Source organism: Lissotriton vulgaris, chromosome 2_1, assembly GCF_964263255.1.
Source record: "Lissotriton vulgaris chromosome 2_1, aLisVul1.2, whole genome shotgun sequence".
Classification (NCBI taxonomy): Eukaryota; Metazoa; Chordata; class Amphibia; order Caudata; family Salamandridae; genus Lissotriton; species Lissotriton vulgaris.
Window position 1 is genome coordinate 1,447,415,929 of NC_141687.1, and position 13,498 is coordinate 1,447,429,426.

Consider the following 13,498-nt stretch of genomic DNA (forward strand, 5'->3'; position numbering starts at 1 on the left):
TGGGCCTCTCGGCCCCGCGCCAGCAAATGGGCGCCTTTCGCTCCTTTCGTGGCCAAGGAAGGGGCGTCCCCGCACGTGCCGCCAGCCACTCGCCGCAAACTGTCGTCCAGCGCGGCGGCGGCCGTGGAACCCGCCGTGGAGGCGGTCGGGGAAACAAGCGGAGCCAGTCCACACCTGCCCCCGCAGCATCCGCCTCTAAACCCTCCTAGTCCGTGCTTTTCGGCCCATGTGACGCCAGTGGGAGGCAGGGTTCGCCATCACCACTCTCACTGGCGCACTGTCACTTCGGACAGGTGGGTGCTGCAGATCGTCCGAAGGGGCTACTCCCTCCCCTTCGAGACGACCCCTCAAGCCATGCTACCGCAACACCACCGCGTATCGGGGGATCACTTGTGGCTCCTGCAGGAGGAAGTTTCGGCCCTCTTGGCCAAGGGGGCCATCGAGCGCGTTCCTGGGCCAGAAGTAGGACGTGGTTGCTACTCCCACTACTTCCTGGTACCCAAGAAGGGCAAAGGGGGCCTACGCCCTATCTTGGATCTGAGGAACGTCAACGGCTTCCTCCGGAAGGAGAAGTTCAAAATGCTGACACTGGCTCAGGTCTTGGCTGCCCTAGACCCGGGAGACTGGATGGTAGCGTTGGACTTGCAGGACGCGTATTTCCACATCCCCGTCCTGCCGGCCCACCGGCGTTACCTGCGGTTCACGGTAGGCCTCGAGCACTTTCAGTTTACCGTGCTCCCCTTCGGCCTTACCAGCGCCCCACGGGTGTTCACGAAAGTGATGGCGGTGGTCGCGGCTCATCTGCGCAGGTTAGGGGTCTCAGTCTTCCCCTACCTAGACGACTGGTTGTTGAAGGCGGGCTCGCTCCAGGCAGTCGTCAGCCACCTCCAGACTACGGCGGATCTCCTGCACCAGCTGGGATTTTCCATCAATGTGACGAACTCAGCCGTCGGTGCTCGATGGATCACAAATGGCGTCTGAACTCGGACGTGGCGCAAGGCCTCTTTCTGCGATGGGGAGAGCCTTGGTTAGATCTATTCGCCACCGAAGAGAACGCGCAATGTCTTCAGTTCTGCGCGTTGGAATTTCCAAGGCGGCACTCGCTCGGAGACGCTTTTCGTCGCGAGTGGAGCTGCGGTCTGTTGTACACCTTTCCGCCTATACCTCTTCTGCCCAGAGTGCTGAAGAAGATCAAGCGCGACCGGGCACAAGTCATCCTTGTGGCTCCGGACTGGGCTCGAAGGTACTGGTATCCCGAGCTACTCAGCACGTCAGTCGATCCCCCGATTCGTCTGACTCTTCAGGAGGACCTTCTGTCGCAGCAGCAGGGGACGGTCCTCCACCCGAACCTGTCCAGTCTCCACCTCCATGCTTGGAGATTGAGCGGCGACAGTTGAGGCCATTTGACTTGCCTCCTGAAGTTTGCAACATCATTCTGGCAGCCAGGCGTCCCTCCACAAAAACGGTATATGCCTGCAGGTGGAACAGATTTGTGGCATGGAGCACAGCAAAGGCTGTGGATCCCCTCAATGCCCCCCTCTCTGAGGTTCTTCTCTTCCTTCTTTCTCTTGCCCAGCAGGGCTCTGCTCTGGGCACTATCAAGGGCTATCTTTCGGCTCTTTCAGCCTTTCTGAGGCTGCCTGACCAGCCTTCTTTGTTCAAGTCCCCTATTGTTAACAGATTTCTGAAAGGCATCACTCATACCTTTCCTCCTGTTCCTTTTGTGATGCCTCAGTGGGACTTGAACCTGGTTCTAACCTTTCTGATGTGCGCTCCCTTTGAGCCACTTCGTAACTGTCCACTTCGCCTTCTTTCTTTGAAGACTGCCTTCCTGGTAGCCATCACCTCTGCCAGGAGAGTGAGTGAGCTCCAGGCCCTCTCTTGTAAGCCTCCTTTCCTGTCAGTCCATCCGGACAAGGTTGTTTTGAGGACTAGGCCCTCCTTCTTTACAAAGGTGGTCACGGCCTTCCACATTGGGCAGTCCATCACATTGCCCACCTTCTTTCCGCCTCCGCACCCCTCGAGAGAGGAGGAGAGGCTCCACCGTCTGGACCCAAAACGTGCGCTCTCGTTCTATCTGGATCGCACACGCCAGTTCCGGGTGGATGATCAACTCTTTGTTGGGTACGCGGGCGCTAAGAAAGGGAAAGCGGTGCACAAGAGGACCATCTCTCGATGGATTATCATGTGCATTCAGGCGTGTTACTCCTTGGCTAAGAAGGAACCACCTGTTGTGCTGCGGGCTCATTCCACTCGAGCCACGGCCACTACAACTGCCTTGGGCCGAGGTGTGCCCTTGCAGGACATTTGCCAGGCAGCTACGTGGGCCTCGTTGCACACGTTTGCTAGGCACTACTGTCGGGACAGTCAAGTCCGGAGGGACGGCTACTTTGGCCGCTCCGTTCTCCAGGACTTTCTGGTGTAAGTATTGATTCGCAGACCCACCACCACGGGGATGGTATTGCTGGGGTATCTATTCTAAGGTAAGGAATCTATCACTAACGTGTCTCTTTCAGATGCACAAGTTACTACTTGTGTAACGATATATCTGTAAGAGACATTAGTTAGTGATAGATTCCTTACCAACCCACCCATCCTCCCCGTTCTGCGAACCGATATCTAGGGTTAAGGTCATCCCCTTTCAGGGCCCTAGTTTCTTGGCACCAGTGTCGTTTTTTTGTCATGGCTCTGCGCTTCTGGCGCGGAAAAGCTGTGGCTAAGAACTGACGTCAGCACGCGGAGGCGGCGTCTAAGTACTCCGACGACGTCATCACGGCGCCCCCGACGACGGACGCGGAGCCGCAGACGACGCCTACCGACGCGCAAGGGTACTGCTACGCAAAACTTTCCAGATCCAGTCTGACGCCTGAGGTTATTCTAAGGTACGGAATCTATCACTAACTAATGTCTCTTACAGATATATCGTTACACAAGTAGTAACTTGTGCTACAAGTACCATCTTACCCAGGCTGCAGTAGCAGACCTGTGGTACCATTTTGGAAGGCTTCTCAGGGGTGGCATAATACATGCTTCAGCCCCTGGTAGGCCTCTGGGATACCTATGCCCTTGGTACCTAAGGTACCATATACTAGGGACTCACAAGGGTAACCCAGTAACCAATCTGGAGTGTACCTAATGTACATGCAATCAATTTAGAGAGGAAGCAGCTATGCTGGGGTCCTGGTTAGCAGGGCCCCAGCCAGACTAAAGTCGATAAATCAGTGAAACACAGCAAAAAGTGGGGGTAACCATAGTAAGCAGATCCTACTCTCCTACAATGTACTTATAACATTCTAGTGGTTTTCATGTCTCAATCAGAAGTAGAGGACTTGTTTGGTTTCCTGTTGTAGAACCTCAGCTGGTACTACGTTTGGAAAACCTTTGCTGGTGGTCCACCTGCTGCTATAGGACTGCCAGCTTAATAGCGTTTAAGATTCATTCTCTTAAGGCTGGTGCTTCCAGCCTTGTTGTTCCTGTTCAGAAAATAAAATAAGGGAAGCCTGGTATGAGGGCATTGCTTTTTGTTTTGCAGAAAATTAACTCTGCGTTGGGGGTTTCTTTCTGAAAAACAAAAAATTGTGACCAGGCATCCATGACATGGCAGCCTGGCCAGTATTGTATTTTTGCCAGAAGTGCTTAGCCATGTTATTGGAGAACTATTGCAGGAATTTTCTGCCATAGCTTCAGGAAACTCAAATAATGACCACCAATGCTGGACATAAACTCTTCACAGAAAGTGAGCAAGGGGAGGAGATGCATGATACCACCTATCAGTGCACAGCGGTGCTGGTTGTGCATTTCTAGATCTAGTCTTACGCTTGGGGGAATATTTAAAGGTGAGGAATCTGTAGTATAATAGAGTCTCTAACAGAAAGATCTTTGCAGACGGTAAGTAACTTCTTTTTCTGTTCAGGAAACCAGTGTTTGAAGCTTTAGACCAGAGTAAAGCAAGCAAAGTGCCAGAGTGCTGTTCGGTACCTTGAAATTCTTAAACCACCCACCCGAACGTACCAGCTGTCTTCAATCCAAGAAACAGAGAAATCTGCAAACTCAAGGGGACAAAGGAAAGATGTTTTCAACAATCTAGTGAGGGTGACCAGAAACATCTGCTCTGAAAACCTCGCCTTCGCTCAGACACCATGTGTCTGTCTCTCCGGAGGATGCTCCTTCTCCCACCTTGCCACTAAAGCCTGGAACACCATCTCCCTCCACCTCCGCACTGCACCCTTGTTGAACCGCTTCAGGAAGGGACGCAAGACCTGGCTCTTCGGCTGATACCTGCAGCTCAGTGCCTGAATACCCACTAGGGGATACAAATACAACTTGATTGATTGATTGACAGGGACACACTTTGTATACTGTTAATGTACTCTAGTTTGTGCCTATTCCTAACATACATAGCCTAAACCAATGTGTGCAGCATATATACACGTCACTAGCCTGAAAGAGTTTCCCTTGGAGAAGCACCCTCAAGATTTGGCTTTACCAGCTGGGTGAGACTTGCAATGTCTGGATTCTTTACTTGAGCTAATATGTATTCATAGTTGCACATTGACATACACCCGACCCCAAAAGAACCTTGTGCTTATATATTTGCTAATTAGTCAAGCTTCTCAGCTCCAGACTGAATTTGAGAGGTCCAGATCTCTTACCAAATCTTGTTTGATTGTTAGTGTCAGACCGTGTTCTGTGGCCACAGGGCAAACTGTGGTGATTGGGCACAACCACGTGTGTTGCCGTTGTTTGCCATCGGTGTCCTGGGGTGCATCCTACTATTGCTCTGTAAACAGAGCCAGGTACTCACTTTCCACACTTGACCCTCAGGGTAGCGAGGGCAAGCAGTATGAGGCTTCGCAAGAAGGTAATTTTGGGGGGGTAAGAGCTCAGGACTCAGCAGTTAGTCAACACAATAATGTACTGCTGTGAGACACAACAAGGCTCGTTTTCAAGTCTCCATTTTAGCTTCACGTTTTAACTTGACATCTTTTTCTAATGGTGACGTTTTACATGTTTTACACTTATGCAGTACTGTACTTAGAAGCTAATCTTTATGCAGATTATTTCTTAGTAAGCCTTATTATCATGTTGCCTGTACACTATTTTCAAGGCTAGGTACATGGAACGTGATGCCCTTGAATTTGGTTGTCTGGTTGGAGACCGCTCTAAGGCTCAGACACACCATCGCACCTATGACAGTCACATTGGAATAGTGCTTTTATTATATAAACAGACTCTGCATTTCATTGTCCAGGAATGCGACGCACTGTGGCTGAGATGCAGTCCTTCTGACTCTGACCTCTATCATGCAAGGGACAACCTGTTCTACACAGGCCAGCTTCCTGATGCATTACAGGTATTGGGGAGGGTTGTGGGGGGTGGGGTAGGGTTAGACTATTGCAGGGGATCTGGCAGAGGTTACTCCCACTATGCTCTTGATAGTATTGGTAGTGTAAGGTAGGAGTATGTTAGTATAATCGTATAGTAATGTTATAATGGTTGAACTGTTTCTTGTTCACCATTCTTGTACTGCTGGTACAATGATTTGCTTTTTCTGATGAATACTTGCAGCACACGCTTTTTATAAAAACTACGATTGTTTTAGTAAATATTTGAAAAGCCAGTTCGTATCTTCCTTGTGTTTGCCTTGGGCATGCAAAAGTAAACAACGAAGGACAGCACGGTCTTTTCATGAGGACATGGCAGTAGCGGAGGATTGCACCAGGCATGAAGTAGGAAACCCTAGGAATGCTACGTTGAGGAGAGACCCGTAGATCACCAGGAATGAGAGTATGCTCGCTATTGCCGAAGTTTCCGGCGGGGATTTACAAGTGCCACAGGCCCAGATGGATAAAGAGGGGTAAAAAACAAAGTTACAGTCTTTGCTGAATGGGGCAGGAAAATAGATTACATGCTTTGAGAAAAACACCACAGGTATCAACCTAGTGATAGGAGACATTAAGAGTATGCTAAGCAGCCTAATTGGAGAGCAGACGGACATGGTGTTCACCCAAGCTCGCATTCCAGCAATCATGCTAGCAACCATTAGACAACTAATTTATGCCTCCAACATTCCTCACCATATATGGTATGCTGGAAACATTTATAACCAGTCGTGTTTTTTATGAAAGAAGGACATATAACAATTGTGTTCCTGTTTTGCCAAACGCCTCTTGTCTTCTGTTTTTTAAAGGATTTCGAACTATAATAACACAAGGACTACCAGAGTGACTCCCAGGGCTAGTTTGCTGGCCTCCTTTTCAGAGCCACAGGGACACAAAAGACTCCCAACATCTTGAACCCGCACCTGGAACCAGCCTGAGTGATGCCTGAACTCCCAAATGGGCCCCACCAGTCTTGGACTCTTGGTTGTGGTGCTAAAGGTGCCCAGATACCCATAATTCCAAACTGATTACTTGAAAAAAAGAATTTGGGGCAAAAACTGCTTTGAGAACCAGGAAAAGACCAGAACCAACCTGCTCGCCTATCCGGCCTCTGTGTATTGCAATTCGTATTGAGTTTTCAGCTTCTCCCACTAAGTTCTACTCTGCAGCAGCAAATCCTGTTCAACCAAAGGGATATCCAAGCCTCTGGAAGGGTCTTGAGCTACAGCCTTCTGCCTCGTCCCGCTGGAGATTCTCAACTTCCAAAAAAGAGACTAAGTACAAATGTAGAAATTTTTACCGCGGCTCTGACCCTAAGACACCTGACGACGAAGCTCCCTCTCCGGGCACCGCTTGAAGCCTTGCCCCGGTGAAATTTACCTTCTCTGAATATTTTTGTCCAAATTTCTTTTAAGTCCAAAGGTAAACACTGACCGGGCCCATTCCATATTTTTCTACTTTGACCCAACCTTTCAACTAGATGTCTGCAGTTGTTGCTTTGATTTTTTTAGATGCTAGTTTTTACGAAAACGTCCAAAATTCATAACCCCCGTTCTATTTATTGGATTTTTGTCATTTTGGAGCCAATTTATTAAAATGTACTTTAGTTTTCTGAGTTGGTATGGCATGTTCCTTGTGTTGTGTTTTCAATTTATTACTGTTTGTGTGCAGCTTAAATACTTTACACGTTGCCTCTGAGTTAAGAATGATTGCTTTATTTGCCAAGATATACAGGATTAAGCACAGGTTAATTTAGTGACTTTTTTACGGTTCACCCTGCAAACGATTGTGGCTATTGCTTGACTGGGGCTCTCACACCAGCCAGCTGACGACCCAATTTCTCATAAATACTAGCTGCAGACTTGTGCAGTATTCATAAAAACGAACTAAACAGAGATAACTGAAGTGGCAATCTTCTCCCAGATATTAGTACAAAAGGTACAAGAAAATTAGAAGAAATTGCTAAATGTGGCCCATCACCAGTTAGCTTTGAGAGTTTTAGCTTATTTGAAGCACCGAGGTCTACATCCCAAGGACTTTCGAAAGATCAGATTGCTAAAGGGTTTGAGGAAACAGCATTTCTTTAGGGAAATATGAGTTTGATTATGATAGACTGTTTGTGAAGTAAGGGGAATCATTTTGATATTTGATCCAAGTTTGAGATGAAGCATGAGTCTGAACCCATTCTGAACAAAGATCAACTTTTATTGTTACATTGGAATATTCACAACCTCAGCCATCTCCTTTTGTATATTGTTTGTAAAGATTTTTAGCTACCAGATTAATTTTAAACTTACAAAAAACTTTGGTCTTTCATGGATTTCTTTTTTTAATTAGCTACAAAGCAAAGGTTATGGTGTCAACTGTCATGGGACCTCTCATCTCTGCAAAGAGGAATTGCAAAAATCTGCAACTTGAAATTATCTACAGTTAGGGCCTGTTTGTAAAGGTTGTCTTCTGATAAATGGGAACAATAATTCAATATTTGTGCACTAGTTAAAATGTTAGTCGATGTACTAGAACTTGAAGAGAAATGCACCTGTGTAACTTAATTTTAGAGGGCCATTTGATTCTTACATTATTTATAAAGGAAACTGAAGTCTTGCTGAATGATATTTCAGAGGCTCCTTTAATTTCATCTCTATGGTATCATGAGCATTGGAAAAATAGGAGTTCCTACATATATGTTAACTGTTGGCTGAATACTATCGCATTAACCTTATTAGAAGATTTTTTAGCTATCAGCCAACTTCTCGCACCTTCATGATGAATATATTCAGAGCGCTATTGATTGTGGTTTTACATCACCTGAAATGTTTATTTATTATGATTTTAACCCAATCCTGAGAAATGAAAGCTAACCTATACCTCTTCAGGCCTGTTTTTTGTTGTTGTTTTTTTTGCAATAAGACTGAGTTGGAATATGTATTTTATAGTCCAAATGTGATTACCCACGACATTTGTGCACCAAATATACGAAACGTGTTATACAAAAAGATTCAGCTACTTTAGAATTGTTTTTACCATTATGTTATTTTCTGTGGATAACCTGTTATTCTGCTACAAAGCTTCACCTGAAAGTTAGCTCAATTGTTTTCAGCTTAAAATCTGTTGGGCTCTTTCTGGGACTAATCCTATTGACTAATCCTATGTTACCTGGTAATGCAGACCAGTTCAATTTTAAATGTCATCAAGCTAAATCAGAATGGTAGAGGTGTCAAAGATGTTGGAGATTAATTTGAACTCGAAGAAATTACGCGACAGAAGACATCGATAGAAAACAATATACAATTATATATGGTGCAAGAGAAGTGCAGGACTAAAATCCTGTGCTGATGCAAGAGATGTGAAGAGTTCACTAGAAAATAGAGTGCCTAACCTGCAAGGTCTTAGTTAAAGGAAACCTTTGTTTGTAGGGTTGGTTGAATTTATGGTCTTAGTACACATGCATGTATTCTGTTGTCCTAGTAAATTTAAAGCATGATTGAAGATTGGGATCAGGAGATTGAATTTGCCACGGGTACACAGAATCTGATAAGAGGTCTTGGGAGCCGAGCAATAAAACACGCATACAAATATACATTCACTCAAGAGAAGTACATTTGTGGTTTGTCAAGCATTGTTAGAACTATAATGAAGAATGTGACGAGAACAGTCATAAGGTGACACAATGTTTTCTGTAACAAATATGTAACTGCTAAGTTACTTATTATGTGTCTTTTTGTAAGAAACATTGTTCATGTTGCTATATAAGTGGCTCGATGTGCAGAAGCAAATTTAGACCAGCTGTTTACCTGTGTGAAGATAGCTAGCTACTCTCTCTGCCGCGACATTAAAAAGCTTTGTTTGCCTTGCCAGAAGGAGTCTTGTTCCCTGGTTATATGCCAATACATGATTATCTAGATTGGTGATAGTTTGCTCTCATAATAAAATGTTCATAAAATTGAGACTTGAAAAAGGTTTTGCTAACCTATTGCGTTAAATAGCACAATAATGGAGAATCTGTGCAAAATCATTATTGATAACAATGCATAAATTAGGGGATAGATTCTTAAAGAAAATCACAAACGCTGGGGATATGTGTCCTTTCATTGGTTCATAGTTTGGACTTACAGAATTTTGCAGAAGAAGGCCTAAAAACTTACTCCTACTAAACCTTTGTATACTTTTGGGTGGCATAGTGATCAAAAGAATGATGGATTAAACCTAGATCTTTGCCTGGGTGAGTGGTTAAAAAGTTTCAGCACTCAGTCCATCATCATGGATTCAAGCTAGCCTAGCTGATGAGTGGTGAACCCCGAAACCGGTCCCAGGATGCTTATTTCTGGTCCAGGGATGGTTGAAAAGGTTCAGCACATTCTTTTATGCATTCTTCTCTGTGCACCCTCAATCTTAGTAATACAAGTACTGAATGGATGGTATGTTTTACCTTGAGGCTATATGACAACAAAAGTAAGCTGATCTCTATGCATCTCCCCAACTACAGGTAAAGAACCAGCTTTACAAAATCCATGTGAACTTCACTGATCGTAGTGTAGTGAGGACTGACTAACTAGGCAAACATGACAAAGAGCCTGTTCAAAGAAAGACCATCTTGGCAAGCTCCCTTTCACATCATTTGTTAGGAATAGTAGAAACCAGAGTACAAATGTGTAGTATCCTGCATATATATTGTAAGGTGTGTTATCAGCCCTGCTCAGCCAGTGCCTGTGCCCTCTCATTAGAATGTTGGAGTCTGATGATGCCTCAAAATGTTGGGAGGCAGAGTGACAGTTGGTCGTGGGCTGAGCAGCTGATGAAAGTCATTAACAATGTGGCAGATCCGTGCCAGCACAAATTGTTTATTTGAATGTATTTTAAGATTGACATGAATCTTTGTTTTGCTGAATCCCACAGGCTCGCTATATTAGAATTGATGGAAGTGTGCCTTCAGCAGAAAGAATTCACCTTGTGCATCAGTTTCAGAGTGATCCAGATGTACGTGTGGCAATTCTGAGCATTCAGGCTGCGGGCCAGGTAACACATACCGGGTGCTGACTAACTGTATGGGTCATTGTGATTTTGAGAAATAATCGTGACATAGAAATTTTAATTGATTCTATTGAGCCTTTTGATTGTGTGGGTAGTCACAAAGATATTTTTACTAAACTAAATGTATATCTTGTGAAAATGAGAGAAATGCTTGGCTGACATCCTGCTTTCCATTTGTGCATCGGTTAAAAACCGAGATTGTCTTTCTGGCTGCGTGTGACAGTGGAGGTTTGACTGATTGTTCTGAGGAGTCTGATGGCTCATTGGTATGGTGGTGTAGTGTAGTTCCTAGTTTCCCACTAGGCCCTGCGCATTGGAATAACATAAACAGTAGTATCGACGTGGAACTGCAGATATTCCAGGCCTCCACTGACTATGCTAAACTTAATTGGGTTGTGTTACCAACTAGCTCAGAGGTCACTGGAAACTTTCTTCTCTGCATAGGAAGTGATCAGCTTCCCTGGCACAGACAAGAAGGGATTCAGCTTTCCAACAACCGTGCAACATGACAACTTTGCTCCTCAGATCAAGAGTCAATCTCTAGGGTCGTGTGAAACAATAGACATGTATTTCACTCAGTCAGTTTAGTGCAGTGTACTTTCACGAGATGTAGAGAATAGAGAGACGGGCGTTTGTCAATAAAGGGTTAACATTTATTGAACAGTCTTTCTTCTCGTACAAGAGAAATGTATTGCCACAATTGCAAGACTTGTTATGATAAAAAGTACGTACAGTAAGATAAGGATTGCGAAATAGAACTAAAAGCGTTGATATGGTTTCTTAGCCATACAATGGTTTAAAAGTAATAAAACATATATACAGTCATATATACATTAGGCTAACATACTCAACTGGTGCTTCTAACTAAGCCTACCCCAGTGTGCCTGACCTAAGCCTAACACGTGGAAGGGGGAGTAAGGAAGTAGCTTTAAGTTAAGTTGGTTTTGCCATGTTTGTTTCAAGAATTCTCGTCTAAGGGTTTAGTCAACACCATACCTCTGAATAGAATGATGGAGGATTGGTATCTCCTTCAGGGGTCACTCTCGATATCCCAGTCACCCGCAAGGGTAGACCGGAAACGCCGGAGCCGGATTTCTCTGCACGAGAAAGGCAGCGGCTCTTCTTCAGCGCGTCGAGGAAGGAGGGGGGACAGCGTCCGCGGGCAGCTGGAATCTGCTGGATGTCTTCGCAGAGGGACGGCTGTTCAGCTCCTAAGCGTACTGCACCATCGTTCGCGCTTTAGCAGCGATAATGGTATCGGCAGCTTCACCACCAAGGGACAGCAGGCTGCAGCGACAGGGTGCTAGAGTCACCAACACGGGGTCGTGCAGACAGCTAACAACAGGCAACGAGCAACGAGCCATTGCTTAAGGCAACGTTGGTAATATTTATACCTGACAGGTGCTGGGTTTGACGCAAGTTTGCTCGTCAATTAAAGATGTCACTAGGAAGTGATAGTTATCAGTTGCTCATTAGAGTTCCATTACTAATCAAAACACAGCAAGCGGGGATTTCCAGGTTTGCTGAGTTTTTATCTTGTTGAAGAACTCGGAGTGTTAATCTAGGAATATCAGATAGTGGTTCCTGCCCTGTCATTGCACTAATTGGTCGCAAAGGAAGTGGCAGAGAGCTATGCTGGAATGTGGCTCTGTTCGTGTGAGGCCAGAGATGACATTTCTGAAAATCGCACTTGAACGGTTATGCCAATATAGGGAATAAATGGATTTATAGCCGAATAGGGGCATAAGGTCACAGTATCGATCAGGAACCTAGATAAACACATAACATAACTGTTTCATGCTCATACAGGATTTGGGCTGCTGAGTGTTTTTTGTAGGTAAAACGGAGGTGGCTTTACTTGTACCAGTCTGGCTGAAAATGGGATCTATGGAATTGGCAACATTGTAACGCCGGAGTATGTGCATCCCACCATAGGGGTCAATTGTACGTTCTTCCTGACAAGGTGTTAACAAATGTGTGATGATGGAAAAGAACTCTCTTCTCCTGTAACCTAAACCCCCTCCCTTGACCTGGCCTCAAACTAACTAGTTTCATAGAACTTTCTACATCCAACATCTGAAAGAGACACGTTAGTGATAGATTCCTTACCTTAGAATATCACCAGGCGTCAGACTGGATCCGGAATTTTTTTGCATAGCAGTACCAATGCACGTCGGTAGGCGTCGTCCGCGGCTCCGTAGCCCATCGTCTGCGTCGTGGGTGCCGTGATGACGTTGTCGGAGAACTTAGACGCCGCCTTCGCATGCTGACGTCAGTTCTTCTTTTTTACGCGCCAGCTAGCGCAGATCTGGAGAAAGCTGTACCCAAGTCACTTTTTGACTAAACTTTTGAGATCCTTTTTGATCAATTTTTTGAAGTCTATCGACTCTGACGGTGCCGGTAAGGATGACCGGGTTCAAGCCATGCGCCGACTGCAACCGACTGATGTCGGTTACCAACCCCCATCGCCGGTGCCTGCACTGTTTGGGTTTGGACCACGAAGACAAGTCCTGCTCCGACTGCCGGGCCCTGACGTCTAAGGCTAGACAGGAGCGGTCCCGTAAGGGACTCGAGCTTCGGCAGTCTGCCCCACGCCGCTCGAGGTCCCTGTCCGAAAGGAGGTCGAGGGACCGGTTGCGGGGCCGGAGCCACCACAATTCCGGGAGTCGTCATCGGTCTTCGGGCTCGAAGTCCTCAGGTGAGAGCCACAAGAAGTCGAAGAGGCACCATCGCTCTTCTGACTCCCCCTGATGCTCGCGTGACGCGGCCGGGGGTTCGGGCGACACCACCCACACGGCTCCGCTGGAGCCGCAGGTGTCGCGGCCTGCTCCACAACCGCCTGGTCCCTGGGCAGGACGCGACGCCGGGGGAGATTGCAGACTTCCTCATGGCCATGAGGTCGCTCGCTCTTCCGTCTGGTTCTGCGACGCCTTCGGGCCAAGCGCCTCCGACTGGGTGCCCACGCGGGCCGGGTGCTTTGGCTCCGGTGCCGTCGGGTTCTTCGGCCCCGGCGCCGTCGGCGACTTCGGGCCCGATGCCGCAGGGCCCCACTGGGTCCGGTTCCGGATCCGGGTCGCCACCGGTCG

General features: G+C 46.5%; 1 protein-coding gene across 3 annotated transcripts in view; it reads left to right on the top strand.

Annotated features, from left to right (window-relative positions):
* ZRANB3 (zinc finger RANBP2-type containing 3) overlaps window positions 1-13,498 on the top strand; it is an 881,708-nt gene that overhangs the window by 586,278 nt on the left and 281,932 nt on the right. For all 3 annotated transcript variants that reach the window (XM_086957301.1, XM_086957303.1, XM_086957302.1), the window contains one exon: window positions 10,278-10,397. In XM_086957301.1, the coding sequence (XP_086813427.1) occupies window positions 10,278-10,397 (120 nt within the window). The remainder of the gene's footprint in view (window positions 1-10,277; window positions 10,398-13,498) is intronic.